This window comes from Clupea harengus, chromosome 8 (assembly GCF_900700415.2).
Source record: "Clupea harengus chromosome 8, Ch_v2.0.2, whole genome shotgun sequence".
In the NCBI taxonomy this organism is placed as follows: domain Eukaryota; kingdom Metazoa; phylum Chordata; class Actinopteri; order Clupeiformes; family Clupeidae; genus Clupea; species Clupea harengus.
In genome coordinates this window covers 9,050,996-9,064,610 of record NC_045159.1, presented here as the reverse complement: position 1 = coordinate 9,064,610, position 13,615 = coordinate 9,050,996, and the positions used below count along the sequence as shown (strand labels likewise).

Below are 13,615 nucleotides of genomic sequence, written 5' to 3'. Positions count from 1 at the left end.
ATTATAAATGAGAATAGAAAAGAAATTTGAAAGCGTGAGGCAAAACGGTGGGAAGTTTATCTGTAAAAAACGATAAGCAAAAGCCAGCGGACAGCCACAGACACAGACAGTGGTCCACCGGCCTTTTGCTCTCAGGGAATAGCCAACTGTTGCCTATGTCACATGACAAGTAAGACGAACGTTAGTGACAACATCAGGCGCACATGGATTTTATCCCATTACCTTAAATTACATACATTCTTCTGTAAGACATTTTAGTACAACAGGACTTAATGATGATTAAACCTGGGAGAGATCCAGGCCATCTAAAATCGATTAATAACCTGTAGACTTTACAGACTTATACAAGAGAAAAAGAAGTGTGGCACCCATAAACAACTAATGAAATTGTGACATTTTAAACAACAGAAGTCAAGGGAGGAATCCAACTGTCCGCAAATCTATTCAATGCAGTGGCTCTGAATGCGGGCCTGCCACTAACCAAAGCAATGCTTTGCGTCATTTCCCGTTACTGCGGTTGTTGCGCATCATCACCTGGGTATCAACCATCAGCAAAAAGCTCTTTAACTTAAGTTTCTAGTCTGAAGGGGACCAGAAAGATAATTGAAAAAGGATAATTGGACATTATTTACAAATAAGAAAATCATTTATAACTTTAGCGTACTGCCCTATTCCCACCATCTCAAAGTACTAAGAGAGATTATTTTGCTTGTCGAAGAAGTTAGCAGTTTGCTGTTGAGTTTTGTAGCTAGCTACCCAGCTAGCATTAGCTAGTTGTGGTTTGTCCTTATCCAAAAGCTAAAGGGTCCAGTGACAGAAATTACTGCACAGAAAGGGACAGTTAAGGTTACACAACACTGCAAAATCGGTTACACCATGAATCCTGAATAGTGAGTATCCACATGTAGCTGTAACATTGCTAATGTAGCGACAGCTTATCAGGTAACGTTAACGTTATCACAAATTAGTCTGCGTATTCTGTGTCGCTAGCTAGCCCACTTTGTTGTCAATGTTTAGCTAACGTTAGCTAGCTAACGTTTCATAGCTAAGGTTACCAGTGCTTGATATCAGTACTATAATACTGACGTTACTTCGTTTGATAGAAATGGTCTCTTCGGTTTATGTGTCTTAGCTAGCAAGACAGGTTACTCTTGATGTGTAGTGCCATATTGTTTATGGGAATGCTCCTTGCTAGCTATCGGTATCAATATGGCAGGTGGTAGCTAGGTTGTCATAACAAAGGAGTTAATTGACCCACCCGACTACAACAATGCCATAATAAATTAGCATAGGTGACTTAGTTAAACATACTTTAGCTGTCTATCTAACTGTTAATGTTTTTTTCTTCTCTTCTTTCCAAGTGATTATTTGTTCAAGCTTCTCCTCATTGGTGACTCTGGTGTTGGAAAGTCCTGTCTCCTTTTACGATTTGCTGTAAGTCACATTAGGCTACCAGCCAATATATTGAAGTGTTAGTGAACCTTTCGGACACCGTGTAAAAATAACTATACTTCTACATCGACCCATCCTAAAATGTCTTGACTTGTGATTTCACACAATTATTCTCCATACAGTAACGTTAGGCTACTGTAGGTTAAACCCTTAAGAGCAATCTAACCGGGGGGGGGGGGGATCAGAAGTATCAGAAGTAGTCTGTAATGAAATTATATTTGTATTTGTGATTTTCATCTTCACAAATCCGTTATAGCATTTCAAATCTTTCTGAAAGCATAATCACAATGTTTGATCGCAATGTGAGGAGAAACTATAGCCTACTAATGTATTATACACACAATTTCATTTAGTAAAGTTACATATTATTTAGCCTACATTGAAAACTACTCATTTAGTAGTTTACTGTTTTGGCTGGCCTGTATTGCTACGTTAATCAGGGGGAATCCTTCCAGCATTACCCTAAATACTCCCTCCTTTTCTTTCACTATAAATGTGCAGACTTGTATTGGGAAGATAGAGAAGCCTTTCACATGCATAATTGTCAAACTAACAACTAGCATGGCACGTAATGAGATGGAAAAAGTGCTCATGCTTGCTCTTTTACACACAGACACACACACACACAGAGGGAGAGAGAGAGAGAACTTAAGCATCATAGTGACTTTGGCTTCAGCTGGGAAATATGTTTTCTATGGTTGATCGTGTGTATTTGTGTATGTTCCAGGATGATACCTACACAGAGAGCTATATAAGCACAATCGGTGTGGATTTCAAGATCCGAACCATTGAGCTAGATGGAAAGACCATCAAACTGCAGATAGTGAGTTTTCCAGTCTGCAACTCATCAGTATTTACTGATACTGTACTGTACTGTATACATTTTGAAAGCTTGTAGTGGTCTGGGTATGTATCTGAAATGCTGTCTTTGAATCTTCAGTGGGATACAGCTGGTCAGGAACGCTTTCGCACCATCACCTCCAGTTACTACAGAGGGGCACATGGTATTATCGTTGTGTATGACGTCACAGATCAGGTCTGTTATAGCTCAAAGATTGGGTTCAGATAACAAAATAACATGAGAAATGTCTCAACGTTTTACCATCTTATGCACAACATTGACATTAGGGACACTAAGAACAATTTACAAAATACAGCAATTAAAATATGTCATAGAGGATTGTGAAGGTTTACTCTTTCAATTAAAAATATGTCATAGAAGATTGTGAAGGTTTACTCTTTTTTAATACTTAGGAGTCGTACAACAACATAAAGCAGTGGCTCCAGGAGATCGATCGCTATGCCAACGAGAATGTCAACAAGCTGCTGGTGGGCAACAAGTGTGACCTCACCACTAAGAAGCTGGTCGACTACACCACAGCCAAGGTGAGTCTGAGGACAAATGCTCAGAAGGATAGGAGTCTGACTTAAAATTGTCACTGAAACACACATGGATTAGAATCTCTTTTAAAAACCATAACAGGAAGACTACGATCTGTCTCAAAACAGTAACAGAAAGACAGAAAAGATCCAGCGCTGAATCAGATGTGAATCTCAAAACATCAGCAGTGCCAGAATCATGAGTATCTAAAATCCTTACAGCAAGAAAAACAAGACTAGAAGCAGATTCAAAGAACTACATCTACCTTAGAAAGTAAAATGTATGTAAATCCAGTCCTTGCAATGACATTGGTCCTACACAAGTTATAGTGAATTTAAGGGTAAGGCTTGGCCATACATGTAGGAGAAGCTGGACCTGTTTTGATCATATGAGAAAACATGACCTGATAGTATTCATAAGAGATGAAGCCACATATCCAGCATACAATAACGTGGTTTGCTGTCTGCACCTGTCTTGTCTGCGCTCGCAAGTCAGCACCAACTCTCTGCCTTCTGTTGCTCCCTCTGTAGGAGTTTGCAGACTCCCTTGCAATCCCCTTTCTTACATATGAGAAAACATGACCTGATAGTATTAATAAGAGATGAAGCCACATATCCAGCATAGAATAATGTGGTTGGCTGTCTGCACCTGTCTTGTCAGCACTAACTCTGCCTTCTGTTGCTCCCTCTGTAGGAGTTTGCAGACTCCCTTGCAGTCCCCTTCCTGGAGACCAGCGCTAAGAGCGCCACCAACGTTGAGCAGGCCTTCATGACCATGGCAGCTGAGATTAAGAAACGAATGGGCCCTGGGGCCACAGCCGGAGGAGACAAGCCCAATTTAAAGATCGACAGCACCCCTGTGAGACAGTCAGGTGGGGGGTGCTGCTAGGACCGACCCAGTTTTGCCTTCTAGTAATATGACGGGGAAGGGGCTGATCATGGACTCTTGCGCAGACGCAAGAGGGGCACAAATGTGGAGGTGGTGAGGACAGAAAGACTTTTTCTTTTTTTTCTCCCCTAAATGTCCTTTATAAGTCTGTAATGAAACAGAATGAGGTAGAGAGCAACAGAGTGAGACCTTTGCTCTTACATTTAAATAGAAACTCAAAGTAACACACGGCAGACAGTTGAAAATGAAAGCCAAATTTAAATTTCTCTTCTCTACATACAGGATCATCCCTATTTATTTGCACTTAAATTTGTGATGACACACACACATGCATTAACACCTGCTTGACAGGGGAAATGTGGAGGTTATAGTGATGTTATAATGACACAGTGTCTTATACTTGTATCCTAAGGCCTTTTATTTTACAGATAGGTGCTCTTCATACTTTTGTTCTCAAGGCGCTTAATACATTCTGTGGATTTCCTTGTAAGGGAATGAAAACCATTTTGTTATTTAATGATGATGTTGGCAATGGTGATTGTGATGAATTTGATACGGTGTCCACCATTTTTTACTATAAAACGTCTATAGTTTATGGTGTGAGTTCTCAAGATCTCTCAATAGATTATGATATCAGTTGTGGCAAGTATAAAAGTCCTCAAACAAGCCCTCAGTCTAGGACTTTGTGGAAAGATCATAGCAGCAATATAGGGTACCATCATCTCAGTTGTCATAGGTTTGGTAAAACCATTATTGTATTCTTTTGTTGCTGTTTTATTTGTTCAGGTCTTTTATATTAATAGGGTTTGCTTGGGTCTCCATCAGCTATTTTAATTGTATCAATGATTGTGTAATTTATCTCTGTTTAAGCCTGTTGTCTTACTTTGAAAACGATTGTTTTTTAGACAAGAATCAACAAAGAAGCTGCAAAAGCCACATTCACATATTTATGTTATTGTGTCATCCAGTCTCTTTACAAGCACTCCATGGTTATAACTTAAGTGACATTTGTTTGGCTGTTGGCGTGTTTCTGTGTTGCAAGGGTTTTGTTTGTTTGTTTGTTTGTTTTTCAATGGGAAAAGTATGCTTACTCGCAAACATGCAAATAAGAGTACTTTATACACACTGCAGAGGTCACCATGTTTTCCAAGGCAAAACACTACCTTTTTTCCCATGTCACATGAAAATGTTTCATTGTAAAGGAAGGGCTTAGTATTAAAAACCTGTTGATCAATTTCACCAGGAGTGTATTCCAAGTACGTTGTTTAGTGACAAACCTCTGTAAATTAACACAGTGTAAGTAATAACCCTCCTAATAGAAGAGTCTTATGGCTTCATTCTTTTAACAAAACAAAAACCATAGGGCTCTTCTTTTAGGGGGATTACCACTTTATCCCCAGGTCTTGACAGATTTGAGGGACTCAGTTGTAGACATGATGAAACCCACTGGAAAGCTCAGTGTAAATGTGTGCTGATAACATGACAGCAAGTTAACAGCTGTGAGCTATTGATACATACTGAAGATGTTTTTGTAATAATGTATGGGCACATACTGTCACGTAATGTTTTTGACCTAAATGAAATAAATAATTTTGCATGCGATAAATTATGCGTATGAACTTTTTTTGTGGCTGTGCTGATTTTGCTCGAGCTCAGGAAGATATCACTCGATAGTCTGTTTTGTTTGAACAGTTAAACAGTGTGCGCTTAAGCATAGGTCAATCAAAATAGTTATAGTTCCAGAATAATAAAATATATTTAATGCTGCACCAGTGAATCCTACGTATCTGATTAAATTAGTAGACAAGACTTCCGAGAGGCTTATAAAGTCTGGTGAACAGTGACTTACCAGCAGATGGCACTGTTCATTCATTTCGGATCAAGAGTGATAATTGCGTCTGCTTCCGGGGCGGGGTGTGCCGTTTATGTGCAGTATCCACAACTGTTTTTCAGTAGGAGGCAAACACAGCTGCTGTTGTATTCCCGGGTAGTTCTGATTTCTGTTTATTAGTGAGTGGGTTTTTTGGACATAAACGGCCTTCTCATTTTTTATTTGGAAAGGTAATAACTTACGCTTTCCCTCCTGCTTATTAAGTGAACTGAGAAATGTTGATGGTCGTGTGTATTGAAATCACAATTTATGACACTTCTGGGCTAGGGCGCTAACTTTGGTGTGAAACATAGCTAGCTATCGTTAGCTAAACTACGTCTACGTTAGCTCTCTGACACCAGCATTAGGGGTAAATATGTTTAGCTTCTGTTTTAGCATCCCTGTGGCACAAGTAACAGCATTACTGGTTTTTGACTGGTGACAACACCATTTTAGTAAAAGTAGCAAACATTGATTTTAGTTGTCAAAGTAGGGATTGCTTGTCCCTTAGTTAGCTTTGATAGCAAAGCTGTGATACCAAATGTTAGCTAGCTGCCTATGCCATTTAGACTGACGTTGGCGTCCTTTCTTTGCTATTATTAATGCAACGGTATGTAAAAAAAAAAAAAAAAGGCTCTGTTGACATCGCAATGACTGTGTTCGGCTGTTGTTAATCTGCAAAAGAGTGATGAATTGATGTTGCTGTCTGTTTAGCAAGCGGTCCCTGGTGACCATATGTTACCCAACGTTAACATCAACTTACTATTGTGTTCTTTTTGCTAGACTAGACTAGCACAGGTTAATGCTAACGTTGTAAACTCACTGTTCTTCCTGATTGAAATGTTGCAGCGGTAACGTCCCCAGATGGAGGGAGATGATTCTGAGTTTCCTCCAGAGTCATCGGAGCATTCATATTCCCAGAGGGGGAGCGTTGCTTCCTCTGTTACCCGAGGTCAATGCATGAGTGTTTTCCTTATTCTTAAAAGTCTTGAAAACTCATTAAAACATGCTATATTCACTGCCATAGTGCATCAACTGCCCCTTTATTTGGATAGAACCCCCCTTGATTTCTCCTCAGTCTATTGGTAAATTTGGTAGACAACTTGATTTGATTGTCCTAGAATCTAGTCATGATTCTTCATATTCCCTGAAGAGCTAGAGCTAGAATACACCCACTGTACATTTAATATTTGTCATGTTCATGTCATTTTCCATTTTAGATGTTTTAGTGTAATTTAATGTATTTCTTTGTTTCTCTCTAGCTCAAGATGTTCTTGTCTATTTGGTGACCGACAGTGCTGTGCACTTATGTTTGGAGGGTGTTGGCTGTGTGAGTGTGCACGAAATGGGGCGCAGTGTTCGAGAAGCCCTCAACATCCCCGACTCAGCCCAAGACGCCTTCGCCTTCTGGCTCTGCTCGCCTTTGCTGGGTAAAGCTTGCCCTATGAAATTGTCTCCACCTATTTATACTTGCAGTTGAAATGGTTGTGTTACATTGTGCTCTACACCGACGACAATGATCTCTTCCTGAACATACACCGCTGATATAGTTTCTCTGACAAGTTCCACCATAAAAGCTTACTGTGTTTGGCCTTTGGGATGTTTTGAGGATTAGGGACATAATAAATGACTTCTCTGTTTGTGAGTCTTGTTTTTATCTGATGACAAGGGACCACAAGAAGCTCTCAGGGCATACAAAGGCATTCACTATTGTGTAGCACATTGTGAACTACAAGACCTTTTCAAACCTTGCAGTGATGTATAGCTGTATTTCCCATACATGTATAATACCTGATTCTGATTCTGATACTAAGCAGAATGATTATAAATTACCCCTCAACAAACTTCAGAAAACCCAGAACTGGGTTCTGTAGAATTTGAAACCCTAAAACAACCTTGTGACTCTCTTTTAACTTTCCTTTCCATTCAGAGTTACAGTTGAAACCAAAGCATCAGCCTTATAAACTGTGTCGGCAGTGGCAGGACTTGCTGTATCGCTTCACAGAGGCTTCAGAGGAGGACATCGCTCAAGGTTTGTGGGTGTTGTTTGTGAAGGAGTGTGGTGCTCTTTGTTTAATTAAGCTTGCTGTGTTTAAAAGTTAAATGTGGCATTCTTCCTCACTCTAATAGATGAACCATGCCTACAATACAGGAGAAATGTTTTTTACCCCAAGACTAAAGAACTTCAGGTAATTGTGTGGACAATATTGCTTCTTGCTATCTCATGATTGCAGTTGACATAGGTACGTGAGCGTTGTCAGGACACATTTATAATGTTTAGAGTCAGAAGTTACACAATCATCATTGTGTTTATAAACATTTCTCTTTGAAACATTCCTGCTGTTGTTTCTCTGCTGTGCTGTTGCGAACGTCATGAAATGATCTCTCTCTACAACTAGATCAAGGATGAGGGGGTGTTAAAGCTTCTCTATGATGAGGCACGCTTGAACATCCTTGATGGACGGTACCCATGTGATCCAGAGCAGTGGTTAGCATTGGGGGCTTTGACCTGTGCCATAGAGCTTGGCATTGGCCTAGATGAGAGGAAGGTCGCTGCAGACATCAGGTACCCATCTACTGTGCTTATTGATACTCAGTCATTTGTGAGTTTGAGGGTGGTCAGCAAGATTTGCAGAAGCTAACTGTTTTGAAACTCAACAGTGATCTCCACAGAGGACATGCGGCTACACATTAAGGCACTAGAACATGTCTTTAGCTTGGACACATGATTGACAGGATGATTATTGTTATTACATGACTGCTTTTGGGTTTGTTTTGTTTCTTTTGTCATATTTTGTTGAATTTTATAAAAAGTAGTTTGTTTAGTTATACACAGGAAAAGATGTTAAACTCCTTGTGCTATTGATTGGGGACTTCACACAGTGCCTTAACCTATGCTTTCCAACGGTCACCTAGCCAAAACCCTGCTTTTCCACTCTGTACCTGACCAATGATATCCCTGTGCTGTAATGCACTTTGTGCATGTTGAACCGCTTCTTGTGGATTACCACGTCTCCCCTGTTTTTACTATTGGAGCAGTGTTCTTCACAAATGGATCCTTAGACTGTGACAAATATCTCCAATATTTGAATAGCCCCAAAGTTCTCGTCGCCCCTTTAGAGTTTTTTTTAAAGTTGTTTTGTTTTGTTTATTGTTGTTTTTTGCCATTTCCAGTTTTAAGTTCAAATCTTTATATTGTTCTTGTTTACTAATTCATGGCCCAGTTTCCCCTTACCCATTTGTTTAGTTTTACATTTAATTTCCTCCATGTTGGTTCACTGTTGGAAGAATCACACATTCCCGACATGCCTTTCATCCATCTCTTCTGCCCCAGGGAGAAGAAGCTGTCGTCCTTCCTGCCCGGCCATCTGGTGGTGGGAGGGGGTTTTCTGTCGACCCTGCGGGGAAAGGGGGGTCGGCAGGCGGAGCTCGAGCAGAAGCTTCTGAAGGAGTACCACTCACTCAGCCAGAATCCCAGCCAAGACCCCACCTATCTCCTGAGACAGTACCTCAGCACCTGCCACACACTGCCTTACTATGGGTACGCACCCTCCATCCACAGAAATATACAATTCCAGGCATTTGATTGATGTGAAGGTGTGTATTTGTGCTTTGGTTACTACATTAAAAAGGTGGACAAGTACTCAGGTAATATCATGAGTGATATGTCTTGAAAATATACTTTATCTCAGTATGCATTTGTGCTTTGCTGACTTCATTAAAGGGTGGGCAAGGTACACATTTGAATCTGCCTGTAATGGAGTAATATTGATTTTAAGTGATTATATGTCTGTTACTGTTTACCTCAATAACTGTAAAGATAACTGTAACTGTTGAAAATAACTCTTTGTACAGTCAGTGTTTTAGCTTTCTCTTGTTCTGGTCCTTGCCGTAGCACCCCATTCAATGCCTGTAATCGATTGGCCTGCCATGTTGTGCTGGGGTGGGCAAGGGAGAGTGCCTTCCCTTCGGCTACAGGCAATGAGTGTGGTGCTACGTCAGAGACCCGAAGATCGTGATCGGTAACACTGAAAACAGTCATTTTGTAATGTTTCTTTACAGTCCTTGAGGTAAACAGATGCAGGTGTATCTCTGTGGGATCCTTCCATGTTGTCAGACCTTTATAATAACATTTACGAGCCAGTCATTGGCAAAAACAAACCGTTTACTTTGACGTGCTGGCTTGCCTCATAGGATTCCACTGTATATCTGTTTTGTGGTTGCGGGTGTTCTAACGCAATAGTAGGCCAATTTAGATTGTTAATTTTCCTTAGTAAAAGTTTGGACTCAAAAAGATAATAGGGCCTAGGTTGAAAAATCCTGAAGTTTCCCTTTGAGGTCTACTGCTGTGCTTTTACATGGAACTCTTTTGGAGTTTTCAGGTGTTAATGTGTTTTGTTTTCTATTTGTTTTGTAGATGTGCTTTCTTCTCAGCAGAGATCGATAAGCCAGCCCAGGGAATCCTTCACAGGGGGGGGCACAAGGCCGTCACAGTGGGCATCAGCCTGGAGGGTGTTTATGTCATGGATGTCAAAGAGAAGGTACTTCCATCCCCATCCACACTCTTACCACGCTCACACCGTGCAGCTCTAAAGAGGATGTGAGCTCTTTCAGTTCCATTTGCCCCGTCTGGAGCTTCGGCTTCCCCTTTCTGCTCTTGCTCAATTCCGTTCACTTCACAGTGCGCTGAAAACTCTCTGTGCTCCTGCTTTATGTATATTCATGAGACAAGATTAAAGCCTCAAGCAGATGATTAATTCTGCCCTCTGCGCTCTCTCTCTCTCCCCCTACCAGCATGTCCTCTTGGGCCTGCGCTTTAATGAGCTGTCCTGGGACCACAGCTACCCTGAGGGGGAGGGAGACTCGCATATCCTCTGGTTGGAGTTTGACGGGGAGGAGGCAGGGACTCCTGTCAACAAACTATTGAAGATCTACTCCAAGCAGGTAAACCCACAGTTCCTCATCCACACTATGGTAGTTGTCAACCCTCAATAAACTCACGGTGGTTCTCGTTCATTAAAGCTTACATGCTAATGATTTGTTCTCAGCCCTAGTGCATATGTTTATGAATCTAAATCACTGTTATCCAACCAGGATGTGTTTACAGTCATTAATTAATGTAGTACATGTCCCTGGTGTCTCTATATTAAGACCTAATTGAAAGCCAAATAAGAACGTCCCTTCCCAGAGAACCTTCTTCCTCATAAACCCATTGTTGGCCCTCCTCTCTGGTGCACTAGGCGGAGCTGATGAGCGGACTGATCGAGTTCTGCGTGGAGCTGCGTTCAGCTGGTGACGGGGCTGCAACGGGCACGGACGGCGAGGTCGTGCCCGCGCAGGCAGCACCTGCGGGCCAGGTGGGAAGTACAGAGCGGCCGAGGGGCAACCGGCGAGGGAAGCTGCGGAGGCAGAGCAGCGTGGTGTGCAGCCGGGTGCACTCGCTCAGCACCATCAGCTACGTGGATGACGGTGAGACACTACAGAGGGAATAACATGCCGACACGCATATGTCAGACCACAGTCAGAGTTAGCGCTTCTGTTGTCTCACGGTGAAGACTTTGGCGCTTTGTGACTACAGTTTTCCGGCTGAAGTCAGCTCACTGATATTATGGCCTGTTGACATAGCCCTGTATATGTTTGTCATACATGTATAAGCCTACATGCTTTTACTTGGCCTTTATCCACCGATATGTTCACATGACGGTGTGCTTTTCGCCTCATCATCCTTCGAGCGCCGCTTTCAGGAGGCATTTGGATTCGCATTTGGGCTTTTGTCCAACACCAGAATCTAGCATTGGTCATTTTCTCTCTGTTTCCGCTCACTTGAGTTCCAGTGTATTGGCACATTTACTAGCACGTTGTTAGCTGACAGGTGGTATAGCTGGCTTGCCTAATTGTGTTCCCCCCCTCCAACCTCAGGTAAAGAAATCAAGGCTCTCAAACCAAAAAGGGCTGCGTCCTTCTTCTCGCGGCAGGCCCAGCCTCAGGACTACACGGCGGTGCAGGTGGCTGAGAGTCTGGAGCAAGGCTGAACCTGAAGAGTCCACTCTAGCTAATACTGACCAAAACAACTGCTTCACGTCGACACCCTAGGGAGAGGAATCGAGAGTTGGAATGACTATTTAAACTGGACCAAGTTTTTTCTTTTTTTTTTTAATTATTATTATTATGGTGAAAAAGTGGAATATCATAGGTTGAAATGTTAACTTTTTGTCGTAGGTCAAACACCACTGCCTGAAAGGGAACCTTGTATAAAGTAACTATGCCTTATGTAGGTCAGTGAAGCAGGAACAGCCGTTTGTCAAGGGAGGGAAATGAAAATAAAATCATAGGCGTTAGAGATCAAACCTAATTAGGCAGACATGGTTGTGATGTCATTGAATTTGGACTTTTCTTCGCCATGAATAAGATATTCAAAACCTTGAGGTCTGAATGAATTGTGCTTCGATAGACATTTCATTATTCCTTAAATATTTTAAACCACTCTCAAACGTGAATCAACAACGACCTTGATGGCTGTTCGCTGTGAATGTAGTGTTCCATTTTGTTATTGTCCGAATTATGCAAACATCAACAGGAAGGGGAGCAAAGTGTGCAATCCATGTCACTGACCTCTCTGAACTCCCCTCTGCACCAAAGTTAACTGTGCCTCATGTTCTCGGCTGCTTCCGAACCCTCACACTCAAATCAGGTGACCTGTAAAATAATCAGGAAAAAGATCTTTTTACATCCTTAATGAAGACAAAAAAATACCGGAGTAGTCCACATTGAAACTGTGGCCACCCTAAACTAAATCAAGGTTCAGGTGCTCTAATGTCTCCACTGGCTGTGATATATTTTGGAAATGTGTCATGGCCATTGTAGAAAAAACCTCAGTCAAATGTACTGTATTCTTTCCTGTTTTGGTTACATCACAGTGCACAGTACACCGTCAATGTTATTGCAGACTGAAGGATACGAATCTCATACACTGTTTGTCTTTCCTCTACATTCTGAAATGTATGGATCCACTCTTATCCTCTGCCTTTATCTATGCATGACATTCGGCAGAAGCAAAAAGAACTGTAGGCAGTTAATGAATTAGCATGCATATACATCTTCACCCGTCACTTTTCAGACTTCAGGCTTGAGAAGAACGCAAAAGGAGTGATGTACATTGCACTTCTCTGTGGTACCTCTGAACACTGTCAAATATCTGCAAAACAACAATCATGATGGGTCTTGGCCATTCTTGCATGTGCCAACATTTGAATGAGATTTGTGGAACCACATTGCTTTCCAAATACGCTTTTTGGATAAACTTAAGAGTTTAAAGTGCCTTTTGTGTTTTTAACTAATTGTAGCTGATACCATGAACTTTAGATGAACCGTAAACCTGTTTTGTGTTGCATTTTAATACATTATCCCTTTACGGTTTCCATTAATCCGTATTTTAGTTTTATATTACAAACACTTGTGACTCAATAGAATTCAATGATTAATGTAATGTGCACTACCGAAGTTCAGTAACTAAGGTTTGTAAAAAAAAAAAAACCTTGATATGCAGCATATTCATTTTTTATTCCTGCTTTGTACTAACAATCTCACACTTCAAGTATTAACTGATAATAATGTGTTCTATAGATTTTTTATTATAAATGTTTTATTTAAAAAGTGTTGTCCATTATGTGGTTCTGATGTAGCTACTGAACATTAAATCTGAATAAAATCATTTATGGCACATATTTTTTAATTCCCTATACGTCCACCAATAAAACACATACACACACACTTATAAAGCAACAAGACAGTCATGACTTTGAAGAATTAAAAATGAACATGTGATGGTAAAGAATAGTTTAGAATATTTACTGAATAACAGTCACTCATTAGTCTTTGTTACAATTTTCAAAGCCACTTTTGTTCTAAATTCTAGGGCCAAAACATTTGAATTCCTCCTAAATAGGATGAAATCATTTTTAACCTCAAAGTCACGTTTGAAAATGAGTTTGGTTTTATTTGTTGGGCTGGGAGCTTCAACCCAT

At 40.9% G+C, this 13,615-nt stretch overlaps 2 protein-coding genes across 4 annotated transcripts; both read left to right on the top strand.

Moving 5' to 3' along the window:
• The first annotated feature begins 507 nt into the window (after positions 1 to 507).
• rab1bb (RAB1B, member RAS oncogene family b) lies at positions 508 to 5,327 on the top strand. Of its 2 annotated transcripts, none has more exons than XM_031571745.1 (6): positions 508 to 890; positions 1,362 to 1,434; positions 2,180 to 2,275; positions 2,393 to 2,488; positions 2,707 to 2,838; positions 3,364 to 3,429. In XM_031571745.1, exons 1-6 carry the CDS (start codon positions 877 to 879, stop codon positions 3,412 to 3,414), a joined length of 462 nt encoding a protein of 153 aa, XP_031427605.1. In that variant the 5' UTR covers positions 508 to 876; the 3' UTR covers positions 3,415 to 3,429. The 2 variants fall into 2 exon arrangements, with proteins under 2 accessions (XP_031427605.1, XP_012693259.1); XM_012837805.3 differs by lacking the exon at positions 3,364 to 3,429 and adding an exon at positions 3,527 to 5,327 and having other exon boundaries at positions 509 to 890.
• An 81-nt stretch (positions 5,328 to 5,408) lies between these two features.
• frmd8 (FERM domain containing 8) lies at positions 5,409 to 13,311 on the top strand. 2 transcript variants are annotated; one of them, XM_012837807.3, is made up of 11 exons: positions 5,409 to 5,782; positions 6,441 to 6,543; positions 6,854 to 7,021; positions 7,522 to 7,623; positions 7,722 to 7,780; positions 7,991 to 8,157; positions 8,926 to 9,132; positions 10,009 to 10,132; positions 10,386 to 10,535; positions 10,832 to 11,060; positions 11,511 to 13,311. In XM_012837807.3, the coding sequence occupies exons 2-11, from the start codon at positions 6,456 to 6,458 to the stop codon at positions 11,621 to 11,623; spliced, it is 1,407 nt and encodes a 468-aa protein (XP_012693261.2). In that variant the 5' UTR covers positions 5,409 to 5,782; positions 6,441 to 6,455; the 3' UTR covers positions 11,624 to 13,311. The 2 variants fall into 2 exon arrangements, with proteins under 2 accessions (XP_012693261.2, XP_031427601.1); XM_031571741.2 differs by lacking the exon at positions 6,441 to 6,543 and having other exon boundaries at positions 5,411 to 5,782.
• Positions 13,312 to 13,615: the final 304 nt, after the last annotated feature.